At 37.9% G+C, this 17,189-nt stretch overlaps 1 protein-coding gene and 1 long non-coding RNA gene across 2 annotated transcripts in view; one reads left to right on the top strand and one right to left on the bottom strand.

Moving 5' to 3' along the window:
* Nucleotides 1-287: 287 nt before the first annotated feature.
* LOC145774698 (whirlin-like) overlaps nt 288-17,189 on the top strand; it is a 28,978-nt gene continuing 12,076 nt past the window's right edge. The window contains exons 1-12 of the mRNA XM_082585991.1: nt 288-448; nt 1,290-1,448; nt 1,555-1,679; nt 2,383-2,502; nt 4,218-4,421; nt 5,208-5,344; nt 5,538-5,665; nt 9,309-9,512; nt 9,883-10,008; nt 10,924-11,052; nt 11,259-11,378; nt 14,445-14,711. Of these exons, the coding sequence (XP_082442117.1) occupies nt 344-448; nt 1,290-1,448; nt 1,555-1,679; nt 2,383-2,502; nt 4,218-4,421; nt 5,208-5,344; nt 5,538-5,665; nt 9,309-9,512; nt 9,883-10,008; nt 10,924-11,052; nt 11,259-11,378; nt 14,445-14,711 (1,824 nt within the window). The 5' untranslated portion in view covers nt 288-343. The remainder of the gene's footprint in view (nt 449-1,289; nt 1,449-1,554; nt 1,680-2,382; nt 2,503-4,217; nt 4,422-5,207; nt 5,345-5,537; nt 5,666-9,308; nt 9,513-9,882; nt 10,009-10,923; nt 11,053-11,258; nt 11,379-14,444; nt 14,712-17,189) is intronic.
* LOC145774699 (uncharacterized) lies at nt 15,638-17,182 on the bottom strand. Its single transcript, XR_014290045.1, has 4 exons — nt 17,083-17,182; nt 16,762-16,823; nt 16,451-16,617; nt 15,638-16,009 (listed from the first exon to the last, which is right to left on the bottom strand). It is a non-coding gene; the product is annotated as an uncharacterized LOC145774699 (long non-coding RNA).

The following is a 17,189-nucleotide window of genomic DNA, read 5'->3' as shown; positions in this document are numbered from 1 at the left end:
GCCACTGCTTCTAGCCAAGCCCATGATCACAAAGAGCAGAATAAAATCTTTTGTCATCAGATGCCTTTATTATATTTGCGCCCCTCCCCTGGTGAACAGTCTCATTCTGTATGAAGAAAGTCTTAAAGTCTGACCCTAACTGATAAAAGCCAAGAGTGAGAACCAATTTTTTTACTTTTGGCATTTTTGTAATGGTGACGCATATTTTGTATACTCAGTGGAAAAATAAAATATTTATAAAAATTTGATTTATTTTGCAGAAGTTGTTTTGAGTACCTAGTTATAAAAGTTAAGCTTGGTGTCTGCAGGTGGCTAACAATGCTTTTGTGAGTAATGCATTGTAATGGCTTTTCACAAACTGTCAGAAAAGTGGAGTGGCTCAAATTCTAGTACTTCTGATAGCGATAGTATGAAGCGAAGAATGAGTGCAAACGTCTGTGAATTTCGAGTAAGCAAAAGCTGTGATTTTATATTTTTGTTGTACTGGTATTGTTTTTACTTCTAATTAAGACCACAAATGGCGCTGTGTATGGCCATAATTTAACAATTTTGTTTTATTGTTAATAATGTTAAGTGCTGTGTCAAAAATTATACTTCTAGATGCAATTTCATCAAGTTCATTCTAGAATGGTCATCCTATTTGTATGATGCAATGTATTTTCACTTTCATATCAACTTCGATATTGACATAATGACATCTTCTACAAGACCTTTTCTCCACAATCATCTTGTAACAAGCATTGACAGCTGATGAGTGATGACATCTTCAGTTGTTTGATCTTTTATCACACCAACCATTTTTAAACTATACTGGCCTTGAAAACTTCATCATAAAGATAAATTTGAAGTCGAGCTATTTCGAAGTCGATTGTTTCAAGCCTATCCCGAATCCTAATAGGCCAGTTGGATATATGGTTGAGTTTGCAAACGAATCCACATCATAACCAGGCAACTCTAGTTCTTCACTCGGTGTGTGCACATGAGCAATGCATTTCAAGAGAAGCTCTCTTAAATTGAGTGGTACTCATCAGAAGGTATAACTGACAGGTAACAACAAGTGGAAACTTCACTCGGTCAATCTGGCTGACCCAGTCTGGGTTGGTGATTCAAAGCTTTTACAAGTTTGCAAAACTGCCAAGAGTAAGCTTCCGAAGATGGTTTTTCAGTCAGAAGATAAAGATTCCCTCAACCAATCAAATTTTTTAATCAGAGATAAGACTACAATAGAATTGTGAACTGTTTGCTGTTGCAAGTTTCCCATCGTTTATATCAATACGTTTTTCTATTAGGCAGCTATAAAGCAACTGTTGTCAACTGAAGAACAAGAAGATATCAGACACATACTGAGCTGCTATCACAGAAACTCCAATGTCTACTACCTTGCAGAATCATTAAAGTCGCTATTAGACACTCCTGAAAAAAGGACAATCTTCCCCATACTGAAACAGGTGAAGTTTAGATACATCTAAAGAACGTTTTAGAAATGTGTAGGATTGTAAGTCTTAGTTTATTGATAATTATTTGATTAATAATGCATCTTCATTGCATGCACAGATTATTCCCAAAAGTGATCGAAATAGCTTTGATCAATACACAAGTGAAGAGCCTTATGTTCGTTCAATGTCATCTAGCAGAACGAGCACTATGTCCCAGCTTCGTACTAATGATTCAGGGATCGGGTGAGATTTAGTTTTTGCTTGGAGACATCATGATGAAAAGCTTTTTTTCACTTTAATAGTCATAATGGTTGCGACTGTAGATTAAAATCCAGGTTTCGCTTTTGTATAAATCTGGAACCTAGTTCCTTATACTATTCCTAGGTGGACTGGGGAGATAAAAATTAGATCATGCAAGACTAGAGCTAGCATAAGAAAGATGTATTAGAAGTTTGCAGGTTAACGTTTTGATTTTGTAAACATTTTTATTGTGGTATTGGACCTAGTATTGATCTAATGACAAATTGTTGGCCTTGACTGAAGTTGTTTTGACTCTTGATCAAGCCATTTTTGCAACTGTTCACATACAAGATTTTTCCTTGAGCTTTACTGTTATGTGGATGGAATTGTGAAGCATTTAAAGTTGTTAGTTTTTGTGATTGGCTTAAAATTGTCCATATAATGTTCAACCGGTAAAGTTTAGAATTGGTACAATATTATTAAATTTGAAAGTGCACTAATCAGAAGCCACTAGTGCAGTCTTTAACTGTTACAGAGTTTAAACCATTACAAATATACAACTGCTTAAAATTTTATGTCGGCAATCATTTTGACGCCGTAAAAATATGGTAATTTCGAAGGCTGCTAAAATTTTATCCTGATACTTCAAGAGCCATTTTTTAAAGTTTATTATTTATTCTGACTGAAATGATCAATGCCGTTATAGGTCAAACCAAGCAGGGTACTGTAGTGCAAACCAACCGTCTACCAGCAATAGCAGCATTAACGCTCCGTCTTTGCGGACTCCCCGACCACCCCGCCGGTCATCCAGCATGTCAGATTTAAGGTAAAGTTGGACACATAACAATGTAACTCATGGTGAATAAGATAATCTATAAAACAACTATAAAATTGACAATTGTGGTAGTGCTCAAACTTAACATGAATTTTTTTGTTTCTCGGCAGCCGATTTGTAGCAAGAATTGACAGCGACAGACACGTGTTTCGCCCATGAGGCTGGGTTCATCAGTATCGCACCGTAGTGTTGAACTGTTTTATTCGCATCAGTAGCTCACGGTACAAAAGATTGACACGGTGAGAGAGTACAAACAAACATAGCCAGGTCGAAGACTTTTAGAAACCGGCCTGCCACACCCCGCGGCGGCGGGGAACGGCGTGATTTATGGGGTGACGATGCACCCGGAGGGTTAAGTCCACCAGCTTAGGTCGCGGGGGCCAGGCTGGGGAGTCGAGGTACCTGTGGAGGGAGAGTGTGGATCGAAAACGTTACATGACCCGTCCGCAAATTTAGAATGGCGGAGCGGGCCAGGGAGACAGGCTCTTTCTGCATAGCCCAGAATGAAGCCCTGCGACGGACCGGGCGACCGGTCGCGTGTGGACGCTGGAACCGGCAGTAATTGACCGCCGGGCAGCGCCCACGTCTCCTTCACGCGTCCTCGCGCAGGTACTTTTTCTAGCCACAAATTTATTCGACCACCGCTGTCACCACCGCATGTGGCAGTCAGTTTAACTCTTATCTTTGTGGAAAGAAAAGAGCCAACAAAACCAGCAGGCGCCAGGGCAGAGGACATTGTGAAGAAAGGGGCGTTCTTCCCGGCTATCAGCACAAGGCTGAGCACTCACTAGTACAGCGAGCAGTTGCGATTCGCTAACCATAACGGTGTAGCTATGATATTTTGTCAACTTTTTTCGTATACTTTTGTAAAAATAGTTAAAATTATATCAGACTTTTTTCGGTAAGTGTGAATTAGAAGTACTGAGAAAGTTTAGTGTAAAGTAGGCTACAATAAGTAAGTTGGTCCCGCACCCACTGAGGTTTGAGGAATAAGCTTTTCATCACACCAACCCTTCGGCACTAATGAGAGTAGGGTGGCTAGTTCTTTTCTCTAGGCCGCATTTCCTTCAGTAATTACACCCACCCAATTTATTATACTCTGAGTTGAGGTGAGCGTTATGTATCAACAACCAGATTAAGCCGGGTGTAAGGGGAGAAAACTTCACAAAGAGTTTTTGTTTAATGTGAAAAGCAGTTTTGTTGTGGTATGGTGGTAAGACAAAACATATTTCGAATTGAATTCCCTTCATGTACCAAATGCGGAAAATCCGTGCAGTGTACAACGTCCAATTTTACAATTTTTAGTTAACTTCATATATTGATTTAAATTTTAAAGTATATTTAAGGTGTGAAAGTATGTTTACAACCTACTAATCAAACCAATAAGTTTCTAATCCGTTGAATAGCATGATACGTTCTTCTGATTCAAACTAAGCTGAACTGACATAAGATGTATAAGGTGACAGTCTGCTTTTATTCCGACATTTCGTCAATCAGACACAATTGACTTCTTCAGGGGGCTAGATCAGGTAGTGACTACCTCTCTAGCATGGCAAAATAGATTTGTGATAGTTTAGATTAATTTGCACCAGTAGAACGTATCATGTTATTTAACTAAATGCCTGGTGAACAGCCTCATTCAATTTTCCAATCCGTTATTGGTAAAATAACATCCACTTTTATTCCAAATTTTTATCTTTTTTCAGTCATAAATCATTTCAAAAAACTGCCAAACCGTTTTCTGCAAGCACGTTCGGATCAGCTGTTCGTCGCAAAGTGCGCGCCGTGCTTGCACGACGCGGATCCTCATCCAGTGTCGAGTTGCAAACGCCTGTGCAGAGGCGGCACAGCTCCGAAACACAACTGAATAAGTTAGGACTAGAGGACGAACGAAGCTCCAAACCAAAAAGGTGATCACCATGATGTGACCAGTGTTTCATTTATTTTCTTTAAGATTTATAATACCAATGATTGCTACTCGTAGGTTTTTGTGACTTGATGTTTTGATTCATTCATTTTTATTGAGTAGTTTACTGATGTTAAACCGTTGACATTAAATAGGATGGTTTTTCAATTCATTCTTAACCTAATTTTTATGAAATACTGCTATATTATAGTGTGTATGGAAATCAAGTATTTAGGTAATGCTTGCAATGTGCACCGCATTTACGTTGACATGTTTGTCTTTTTTGTACAGTACTTTAATGCAGACATATACATACAACCAAGCAACCACACGGCATTTAACATAATCCATTAAACATAAACTATAAGCTACAAACGTTTTCGGCCATACACACGTTAGCCCTTATCAAGTAACAAAAAAATAACATTTAGATCAGTTATATATTCATTTTCATTGTAGATATGATAAGCAGTGATTTTTTTGTTAATTGATAAGGGTAACGTGTGTATGGCCGAAAACGTTTGTAGCTTATAGTTTATGTTCAATTTTAATGGATTATGTTAAATGCCGTGTGGTTGCTTGGTTGTATATGTCTGTGGTTGAAGAAAGTGACCTCTTTACCAAAATTGTGCTTTAATGCAATTTGCAATGCTTCAATGAAAAGTTATACAGCCTACAATTTTCGTGAAGCGTTCTACTTTTCATGACGCGCGTCACCTATTCTGCCATGACATAAATTCTACTTACGTGGACGACTTTGTGCTTATGAGCGTACCTTGCACCTACGCAGCAGGAATGGATCATTTAGAGATAAACTGAGGTCTAAACGTCAACCAAAACAGAAAGATCTTGTCCGCATCAACCTAGTTCGGCGTAAAGGGAAAGAATTTGGTTTCACAGTTGGTGGAGGCTCAGAAGTAGGATCAGGTTTGTAACTTCTTCAGTTTTCAGAAAACACTTCATTGCATCTCAGATTGATTTTTTTTTTATTAAAATGTCTGTAAATAAGTAGGTATTTTTTAAAGCTGTAAATGTTATCATTTTTGCAAATTCTCTTTTTTTAAATCTATATTAGTTTTGCAGGCACTAACAACAATCATTTTAATTCCTTGTTGTTCAGGGATTTTCATTTCCGAAGTTGATCCTGGGTCCCCTGCCGACAGTGCCGGTCTAAGGAAACGCGATCTCATTGTCAAAGTCAACGAAATCCCTTTCAATGTTGGGATATCGCATAACATGGCGGTTGAGGTAGGGCTGGTCCTGTGTTAGAGATATTTTGGAAAGCCTGTCATCTTATCATATTCTCCAGTAATTCATTTGGACTGTCGTAGTGTCGTATTATTTTTTTTCTACCGTAAAGTAACGTTTTCGTATTGTGAATTGTGATAGTGATGCTGTAAAATCTGTATTAGAAGGAAATTGGCGTGGAGCCTTTTGTGCATGTAGTTAGATAAAAAGGTGACATTTGGCGGAAAGTTGTTTTAATTTAGTTTGCACTGTCCGAGTGTCCGTGTCCACTGTCCATCCGATTGATTTGATGCCTGGTGGCGTGCATCACTTAGTTCTTTTACAAAGTTAAAAACCATTTTGAGCTTGAAACCTATACTTCGTTGCCTTGCAAATCATTTTAGCAAAATATAACGTAGTGACTGATGAGGTTACTATTACTATGCAACACGAGCTCGTAAATGCGATTTTATACATTTCAGAAAAATTGTTTTAAGTTATTTATTCAGCAATCTGGTCGTGCTGTTTGGGGCAGTGGTTGGGCGCTGTTTTGGTTATTGGCCTTTTTTCATGGGAAGTCGCCGTAAAAAATACGTTCAAACTCTCTCTTCCAAGCAACTATATTTTTGTTCAACAGCAGAACTTTATTCATTGTATAATCTGTCGTATTTAAGACGGAAATATGTTTTTTATACACGGTCCATTTTGCATGTAAAACTTATGAATACTGTACCAGACGCTTAGAGTTTGACTATTTTGTGAACTTGAGATGATATGAAAAAGATTTGTTACAATGGACATAGTCTTACCATATCTCTGCAAGTGTTGCTACAAGTCAAACTTAGTTAACTCCTTTTCGGTCAAATTTACTCCAATATTAAAACGAACTTAAACTGATGTATGCGTGCTCTGTCGCAACCAATTTTTACCAACATAAGAAACGCTATGGCAAAGTTTATTTTGGACTTTTTCTCTGGCTTGCTCCGCGTAACAAACTTCTGCAATTTTAAGCCCATTGTAGATGAAAGAATGTCTACAAAATTAAAACTCTACTTGCTTTTCGAAATATATTTTTGCTATTGATGAATTGCTTGGTATGAATTAAATATTATCTACAAACACAGTAACATTTAGTTCTTATAGCTTTTGTTGATATTAATTATTAATAAGTTAAGTTGTAGCATGCGTTCATATGCTATACGATTGCACACACGCATAAACTCTGTATACAGTAGTTTGAAGCAGGCAGCACTGCTCGAAAGCATTTATTGATATGTTGCTTAGCTTAGAAAGAGTAGGCTATAATATAATAATTTTAGTCGTATATAACTGTAGAAGTTGATACTGCACTGTATATTTAATTTACTTGAACCAAGATTATGTTATGTTTGTCACAGGTCAAGTTTTGCCTGTTGTGTTGACTTCTTTACATCTTTAAAACATTGTTTCCATTTGGTGGCATTTGTAAAAGCGTTGGATTTTGATAGTGTTGTGGTTTTGTCTTCATTTGTTTCTGCAGTTCAATATGGAGTGGAATATGATATTCCTGGTGTTGCAAATGTGTTCAAAGTCATAGTTAGCACAATGCAATCGGCTCTCACAGGTTGTTTTAAATGATGTTCTGCATTTATTTATGTTGAAAAAGTTGAACTTTGGAGCGGTGGACACGGGTTCGTTATTTCTAAAAATTTTCAAGATGTGGTGCCCGCAAGGTTCTTTTTTGTGCTCATAGCAACAAGTGTCAAGTGTAGATGGTAAACACGCAGTATCATCGTAGCCCCCAGCCCCCTCTGTGACGTATAATAACTTTTGAAGCAACTGTGTTCTCAAAAGATTACAAGCCGAAGATTGACAACTCTTTGCCTAACGAGGTAATGGACGTCCCTAATATTGTCAGCAATGTTCAAGGCTTAAAATAACGGTGATATAACAAATTGGCGTGTTTGTTATAGTATTACTGCCCTTGGTCACTTCAGCATAATGAGCTATCCCAAGCTGTACGCGGTACGCTCTTCAGAGCCCGTCAAGTGCTATTGAGTGTAATTGAAAAGTTGTGCGTGATCATGAAAGATCCTACATACCATTAATTGTAGACTTCTACATCGCTATTCACTGTTGGCACATAAAACTTTGCGGGACATTGTTTTATATTTGGATTAATTGCGAACTGAAGCTTTGAAATAGGTTTTGCTTTGTCGCACCTTGAACACTTAAAACCAAGGAGTACGCCAGGGCTTGATGTTATTTTAGCCTGTCACAAAAAATACAAAAAATAAATGACATTATTTTTGCGGTAACCAACCTCTTCTAGAGTCTAAGACAGGGGTGTCCAAAGTCCAATCCGCCGGCCAGATCCGGCCCGCGATACGTGTTTGTATGGCCTGCGCCGTTGTTGCAAAACGTGTTATTTTTGGCCCGCAGACGCACAGCATTCATACGAATTCAACTTGCATTTTTATAAAAACTAATTAAGAAAACATTTTCTCACAGAAAAGAGAAAAGCGGGCGAGAAAAGTTAGAATCATTGTTGCATCATAATTGCGAAATCAAGTATTATATTGTCCTGAACAGCAACGAATTCAATGACTGCTTTCGGGATTTTGTCGCAATTGAAAAAGAGTTGTTGCTAATTCGCTTCTTCCTGCGTGAACCCTGATGAAGCTCCAGCTCACCTGCAGCTAATTTTGAGCTTTACTGCGACGCCGACAGCAACAGCTTTCCCTTGTGCTTGTTTACCAGCACCTGGATAAAAAAAATTCAGAAATGCGAAAGTTTTGCAAAGAAAACTCGTTGAGTTTGTTCAACAAATTTGTGTGTGCAGACTTTCTCGGTTATATACTCAAACAATATCCATTTGATATCAAAACTGATTTTATGCTTTTCTACCACTAACCTCAAACCAAATTTGCCTGGATATTACAATCAAGACATCAGTTTCATCCCTAACACCACACAGCTGTATTTTACGAAATTTCTGGATGTTTCAATTTATAATGGAAAGCTGTTTAGCCCATCCTTTTCTCATTTTACGGTGATTCCAATGGCTTTTGCCCGTGGCCAGTCAAGTTGAATGTCTTGCTGTTTGAAATAAATTTCTGAGCTTTTTGATTATAAAGACCATGCTGGAATTTAGTGGTTGCTTTACTAGTTTTTGCTTTACCGCCGTTTTTCTAATACCAATAACATTGATATAACGCTTGTTCCATCTAGTGCAAACTATGCTTCTGGGCACTGTAAAAACGAGGGTGAAAAAACTTCTTTTAGTCATGACGTTCAGTAAGATGCAATGTTTTTAAGTGAATTTTAAATTCATATAAATTGTCTGTTTTCTTTATGCAAACATGCAAACAACTCCAGCAGCTAACAACAACAGCTGGGAAGCTGAGCTCGCAGTAATGCGTCTCGCACGTAGAGTTACATGATACGCAGGCTACCTAGAGATACGGCCTGATTTGTTACTTTTTGCAGAACTTTCCAGAATTTGCCAACTTTTGTTAACTGTGAATGAAATTTTCTAAAAATTATATTTTAAGGTCTTCTTTCTAAGGTCTTATTTTAAACTCCAAAATGCGACAAATCAGGCCGCATTTCCAGGAAGCTATGCATGACAACCGCAATTTCTGTCGAAAGCGCAAAAAAATGACACAATACTTTTTGATTTCAGATCTTGAGCTCTGTAGAGAACTTGAGTATGTTTGTGAAGCCTTACAAAAGCAAGCAAGTATCTCCTGATGACGTACCATGGGTGGATACCCGCGGTAGGCCAGCCTCTCCACCACACAGCATATCAAAGAAAAACCAATATGCTAAGCCGGTGCTTGACAGCAGAAGAAGTAGTTTGCATCTTCTGCAAGCTGGTGAAAGGAAGGTCAGTACGTCATCATGTGCTTACAGCTAAAGTTAGGGTTTCATCTGCTGTAGATTTGAGTCCATTGTATTTTTCAAGAAAAATTCTATGCTGAGTGTATGTACCTGTACAATAGTTAACAGGTGAAACGGAAGAAAAACTTCTTAACTTTGGTGGTGGGAATAAAGCGAAGAAACAGCGGTAGCTTGAACTTTACCTAGTTGAAAAATGATGACAATTTTGTTTCAGATTATTACTTTCCTTCAGTCGTTGTGCCCGCATGATGACGTCAAACAATTTAAGCAAAGTGAACAAATAGAACCCGTGACCGCTACAACCGCTAGAATTTAAAAGCATTTTTCATGATCTCGTTTATGCTCATTCGCTGCAGGTCACTCTGGCTGTCAAGGCGAGGCAGAGTCTGGGCCTCATGGTCAGAGGTGGATCAGAGTATGGCTTGGGGATTTATGTGACTGGAGTTGATCCACTATCGGCGGCTGAGAATGCTGGTTTGAAGGTTAGTTATAATGATACCGACGTTTCCCTGCAAATTTCCTCTATAGATTTGATATAGTAACAATACTGTCACTGCATTAGTTGGTGTTAAGCATTTTGCTAATTTCATCCCAATTTTATTTATTTCAAATATCTAAGTGCTCACATACGAGTAGTTTTCGCAACATATATCAGAAAGGTTTTATTTTATCCAGTTAAAAAATTGCTGCAGAAACACAAAGGTCACCGTTTATGTCGCAGATATGTAGAAATTTGTCCATATTGCACAAACAGTAAATAAACTGATCATTTGATTTTGGCCTGTCCACAACCTGCATTACGCGATGGTTGGGTTAAAAATTTTTCTATTTATTTTGAAAAATTATCGTGACATTCCTGGACTGTCTTTCTATATTTATTCTCAATACATATTACTAATGTGTGATAACATAACCACTAACCAGCCTACAGCCCCTGCAATCATTAGAAGAATAGCCAAGTTTAACCTTGGACGGCTATTCAGTTTAATGTATAGCCGGTAGTCTTGCCTAACGCGGAAAGCGAAAAAAATAACTCCATGCAAGAAAACAAATCACAGTACAAAATAAAGCGAAAAACATAATATTGTCGGGGAAATTTTTGTTTCACTTTTTCGACGACAATCTATGACGAAGTACCAGGGATATCAAAATGCTATTTCCGAAAAAATCATATATTCCCCGAAATACTTCATTCTTGAATTAATAAGGAACACGTTTGCGTCGTTGTTTACAACTGTTCAGGACATTTAAGGGATTCACTTTGAAATAACAGTTTCAGTTCTACGCCAAATGGGTTGAAATTCTACTTATCGTAGCCCGAGAAATCGGTTGCGCCGATTTCTTACTGTCCTGCATCACTGCAGTTCCTCTGCCGTTGACTTCACATCTTTTCATAGGCTGGCGATGAGATACTGGATGTGAACAATGTATCCCTGGAGGGAGCCACCCATGCTGAATGTGTGTCCCTGATTAAGTCCAGTCCCCTCCTCATCATGACTGTCCGCTATGTTGGGAGGATCCCGCAGGTCAGGGTTGCTATTTTTAAATCAAAGAATTTTACGAATTTTATCGCGTTAAATAGCAACTAAGCTTATCAGTTAAACTTAAATTTTCAGCACCTTACTTTGTCTCTACTTGAGTTTTGGGTAAAATTAATGAAAACACTACACTGAAAAAACAGTATGTCACTGCCCAACACTGCATTATTACGTTTTTGGACGTCACTTTGCAGAATCAACATGCCTCTGTTTCGTCCAAGATGACAGACGATCGCATCTCCTGGCACAGTTCGACTACTAGCAGCAGGAAACTTAAGAAAGCTGTCAACAAAGAAGCCAGAAATGGGATTATGGTACTGGCTTGAATTTTACACTCAGCTGGCTAAATTGAACCTTTTATCAACGTCTGCAGAATGAATTATCTGCTAATAAAACGTTGTCTTAGATGTTATTTCTACCATTTCAGTTGTTCTGTTTTTAAACATGACTTTATGGTTTTGTCTTTTTCAAAACACTTAAAGGGATGCCTGAAGGGAGGCACAAAGATTAACTTCCTTGCCTTCTCGTCTACTTAATCTAAAACTTCAACTACTGGGCGTGAGTCTGAAAACGAACTTAAGTAACAACATTTCCATTTTGGTCATTTTTTGTCGTATCCAGGCTTCTGCACAATAGTTGAAGATTTATATTATTTGGATTGGAAGGCAAGGAAGCCAATCTTCGTGTCTCCCTTCAGGCATGTCATTAGGCATCCTGCCAAAGACATATCCGCATTAGGCTGGCGCAAAATCTCCAAAAAAAATTTTTTTTCTTTTAAATTTTTCGTCAGTTTGGAATATTGTTCCTTTTGGTAAATGTATCTCCTACACCAAATTTTACAAAAAAATATTAATGTTTGACCCTGGTTCACCTGGTTTGAATTTTTTCAAAATATCGAATTTTCGCTTATCCCTGAAACTGCTTACTCGCTATCTTCTAATGCACTCTAGCATCTTAATGGACACAATAAGAGGCAGTAACACAAACTTGTAGCAAGCAAAGTAGTTTAATTAGGTATTCCATGAACACTGACACATGTATTACTCTCAAAATGTCGAATTCTACAACATTTCAGACATGATTTTCTTTGTGCACTCTTCACGTAGTAAATATCTACTGCTTTCAGTTTCTTGAATCATTTGACGATGTTTATCGATTTTCACAGGCCAACAAAACTGTTTTTTATATAAAGACATGTGAGAGTCATTTTAAGGTATTTCGAGGCCCCTGATTCTAAAAATGCACTAAGTTTTCTCGAATTGGCTTTAGTTTTTGAGTTACAGCAAAAACATTTTTTTCGCAATTTTGAGCCCCTATAGATTTAACGTCGTGTCGTTTACTACATAGACAAAACTGGAAGTAATCCCAGGCACATTTCTGAGTTGTATAAACGCTATTTGGAACCAATCACGTTGATTACAACCCAAACAAACAGCTATTTAACGTTTACTGGCCTAGTAACAATCAAAATATGATGCGAAGTAAGCCTGAGGATACAAGATGTAGAATATATAACTTGCGTTTTGCATTAATATATTTGTTGATTTCAACAGTCTCAGACTTACTAAGTAAGCTACTAAGTACAAACAAAATGCATACATTGTTTTGCTTAACAAACTAGACAAATAAACAAAACAAAGCTATCGATGAACAAACGCAACTCTTTATTATGATTGGCCTACTGAGCAACACCCATCAAGGTACGAAGGCCATTTATATAATTACAGAATACAAAGTTATGTTCTTCAGTAAAGTAGCTGCGTTTATCCTTGCTGCGGAAGAACGTAATCTTGGACTTGGAGTCAAGAATGCCATGTTGATCGAGATGAGGAGCCAAGATTGCAGCTACCACTTTTGATAACTAAATCTTTAACTACTACAGTAGGTGGTAGAAATGGTTTTGAGAAAAAAACTTGACCTTGCTCCAAAACATTACTGAAGGTATTGAGGTTACTCTCAGTTATGCCCGTTTTCCTATTGTTTCAAGCAAATCACCACTTGAAACTATAGAGAGGGTAAACAAAAAACAGAAATAGCAACGTCCATGCAATGACTGCCTTGCACATTCCATGTAAACATGATGTTCCAACTTCCTTCGAACATCCTCACCGTGCAGAAGTATCAATTTTCATGGTGATTCCACGGCTCTCTTTATGTCATGGCACTCTGAACTTCTTGGCCTTGAGCCCAGAAACGGGTTTGAGTGCAATGTTTGCATACTTTGGGAGGAACCCAGGTCTTATCTTCATGTCAAAGTAATAATAATAATGCTTGTTTTTATATAGCGCTGTATCTATCGCAAAATGTGTTGGTCCTCTGCGTTGCTTCATGCAGCAAAATATATCTGGGTTGTTTGTACAGCATCCTACTTGTCAAAGGCATATTTTATTAGCCTATATGCCATTTATTTAGCCTATAGACCAGAAAAAAACTTCTTGCAGCAAAGACTTGGCCTTAGCAAAGGCTTGGAATAAAACTTCATTTGTACAAGTATCCATTTCAGTAGGCCTACCTTTTCAATATAAAGCTGCATTCATAAACACATGACTTTCGGGATATGTTTCTTGTGATGTAGGCCTACTGATTCACAACTGTTTTCATTGAGTATTTATGTCTCCCTTACGTTAAACACAGTTCATTTCAACCTTTGCTTGCGTTTTGAACTTTCGTGCAATATGAACCAATTGAACTAGACAAGTGCAATTATGACATCATAATGGTAAACAGGGCTGAAAATAAGTAATTTGCTAATTGAATGCTTTTGAGAAACGATTTCAAAAATATTTTCATTGTCGAATATCTCGAAAACTAGAGGCAATTCGAAAAAACTAAGTGCATTTTCGGAATCAGGGGCCCTGAAATACTCTAAAATGACTTTCATCTTTTATGCCAAATTTTTTTGTTGGTCTACGACGTTATAGATTCACTGACTGCGAAAAGGCTGTAAAATCAACTAAAATGACACTAAAAGCATGCACTATTAGTGACTCTCAGACTTGGAGTAGGGTGAAGATGTTCCACGTGGAAGTTAACAGAGGAAGTGACGTCAAAATCACGTGGTCAAATTTTGAGAAATCCTCTCTTGAGATACTTCTAAACCACTTCGAAATTTACTAATTTTTCAGAAAAATTCAGAATTTCTCCTTGGGTGAACCAGGGTCAAAGGTCAAAACCCAACAAAAATTTTTGGTTTACAAATATCAGTGAGCAAAATGGAACATTATTCCAAACTGACAAAAATTTTAAAGAACATCAAGGAAAATGAGCCACCCTAATCCGCATGCTCATAAGCGTCGTGAAACCTGCGCCCTTTCGAGTGTTATATCAGTGCGCCCACCTCTCGACTACGCAGTTGATGAACATTTTGCTTCTTTTTACAGACATCCTTCCAGAGGAAGATGATGTCAAACAACCAGATGATCCTACCGAACATGCTCGCGCAGTCTCCGCTCCACCAGTCTGCTATCAAGGTCTCCTCTACCATGGCCACTCTGGAGGAAGCTCTTCTTGCATCGGACATCTGGATGACATTATCTGATTCCGAGCGTCGTTGTCTTCGTTATTACGTCAAAGAATACGCAACCGGTAACGTCACTCCAGATGCATTGGTGTTGGCCTTATCCGAGCTGCTTGATACGCCTGAAAAAGTAAGCTTACGAAATTTTAAGGATGATTACTGGTATACAGTAGTCCCCGCTTATTAAGCCCACTTCGGGATCCTGGCAATGTTTACGCTATTAAGCGGGTAGGCTTATTATGCCGGGTACATTTTCTATTACAGTAATGAATGGAAGTTATTCCGGACGGGACCAAAGTGAGCGTAATAAGCTGGTGGGCTTGTTAACCGTGGGCTTGATAAGCGGAGACTACTGTATAAATCTCAATTTCACTTATTTCTTCCCTTTTTGCTTTCTATTTGAATAAGCTAGTCAAAAAACTTTGTTTATTCATTTTCAAATAAATTAAATTAATTTTAAGGGGTGTAGCACCCCCTGTGCCACATCGTGTGTACTGTATAGTGTACGTTGCAGCGCTCGTCCGTGCGATATCTTGTAACTAGCCTACAGTATGTCGACAAATATCCGATAAGTAAACAAAGAAATAACAAGATCAAGCAACAGGTATACTGTACAACTTTTGCCGTATACTGTACAACGCACACTTGAACAGCGTCCTTCAAAGAGAGTATATAACAAACACTGTTAAAAAATTTTACTGTCCTTTGGACAGGCAGCAAAATAACTTCCTAAGTAGTAATTTTATTTACTGTAATGGAAGTATTTTTACTTCCGTTGACAGTCATATTTTTAATGTTTCTGATCAGTAAAAATACTGCTCTGGATAGTCATTTTTTAAATGTTTCTGATCAGTAAAATTACTGCTCTGGATAGTCATTTTTTAAATGTTTCTGATCAGTAAAATTACTGGTCTGGATAGTCATTTTTTAAATGTTTCTGATCAGTAGAATTACTGCTCCGGATAGTCATTTTTTAAATGTTTCTGATCAGTAACATTACTGCTCTGGACAGGCAGCAAAATAACTTTCCGAATAGTTTTTGTGACAAACGGCATTATGAGAGTAAAATGACTTTCTCTACAAGTAAATATTACACACGTGCATTTGCAGATATAAATTTATTGTGTACAGCAGACCTCACTGGCGACAATGTTTTACAATATATTTCTCAAGATGTTACAAGTATAGCTATTTGTTTGATGTTTCACGAACACGTGAATTCGCTTTTTTAACTGCAGAGTTCAGTCGAGGCTATATTTCGGCGAAGCATGAAGCAGCAGCGACTGAACAGTGAATTTCTTGACTTGCTTCAATCTTCATAACAAACATCCCTGCCGAAGCATGACCTCGTTGCACAGTCGGAGTACTTTAGGGTGCACATCCCACTTTTTCTTGTCATGACGGATGACCCCAATGCGAGCAAAGTATCTGAGGAAACAACACAAGTTATATCAGTGGATCTTTTCAAATTTGACTGTGATATTTAGCAATGTTTGTAACTACACCACAATACCATCGTGTAGTGAAACCTTCAAATTGATCAGAATGCGTTGTCACTTCCACAAACCTTAGAATAATCGTCATCCTCTGGAGTTGTGGCTTGGAACTTGCGTACATAACTAGTATTAACAGTTTAACACCTCTAATAATCAGTCTGGATGGCCGAGTGGTCTAAGACGCAATCCCTCCGGTAATGGGTGCAGTTCTTACTAGCTGCAGTAGAGAGACACTGTCAAGAACTTCGTGGATTTGAATCCCACTCCAGACCAGCTTGTCACTGGTATGAATGACTTTGTGAAGGAGGGAGTTCCATTATTGTTATTCCTTAGCTCATACATAAACAATTAAACACATTACAGGTTTACATACCTCTGTATAAACTCCAGACTTGCAGCTGCACTATCTGGATATGACATTGCAAAGACGTAATATGAGCAGAAGAAGTAAGCCAGCGCTACAAAAAAACGACTTGGTTTCCATTGCAAGGTTGCCTTCGATGAATACGAGAAACTTCACTGCACTGGCAAGAGTGGGCCCTGCAGATGCAATGAGGCACAAATGAAACTACGAAGACTGAAATTAGTGCATATTTACATTTACCAACTTCATATTTAGGTGAGCAATTCAAAAGTTCACTTGTACATCAGTCAAAATTGTACAAACGCTCATTCACAACTTACCAAAACACACAATTATTGGATGCTGGTACACGAGTTTCTTCAAACTGGGAGATAGCTGAATCCTACAAATTGAATTCAACATTTTTAAGATATTGAAAATAATACAAACATTGTCAAACACTCATATAGCCGCACTCTTATCGCTAAGAAGGCAATGAAATAGAATTTATTAGCAGTAGTAGCATGGTGTTCATATCACACAAGTTATATATAAGCTATATATAAATTTGCAAAGTATGTGTCGGATGTTCTTCCGGGAATGGGAAGGTTGGGTATTAAAAAATCTGTGTTTGCAAGTAAATAATAATAGATGTACGTTACCTCAAAGCATTGATAAATCGCTGAGCAATCTTCTTTAAAATATGTTGTAATCAGTTCCACTAATCCCACTGAGATGGGCAAGTTGTCTCCCAGCCGCCAGTTGTCTC

Source organism: Aplidium turbinatum, chromosome 7, assembly GCF_918807975.1.
Source record: "Aplidium turbinatum chromosome 7, kaAplTurb1.1, whole genome shotgun sequence".
Lineage (NCBI taxonomy): Eukaryota > Metazoa > Chordata > Ascidiacea > Aplousobranchia > Polyclinidae > Aplidium > Aplidium turbinatum.
The sequence above is the reverse complement of the archived record's forward strand: the minus strand, read 5'-3'. Positions and strand labels throughout refer to the sequence as shown.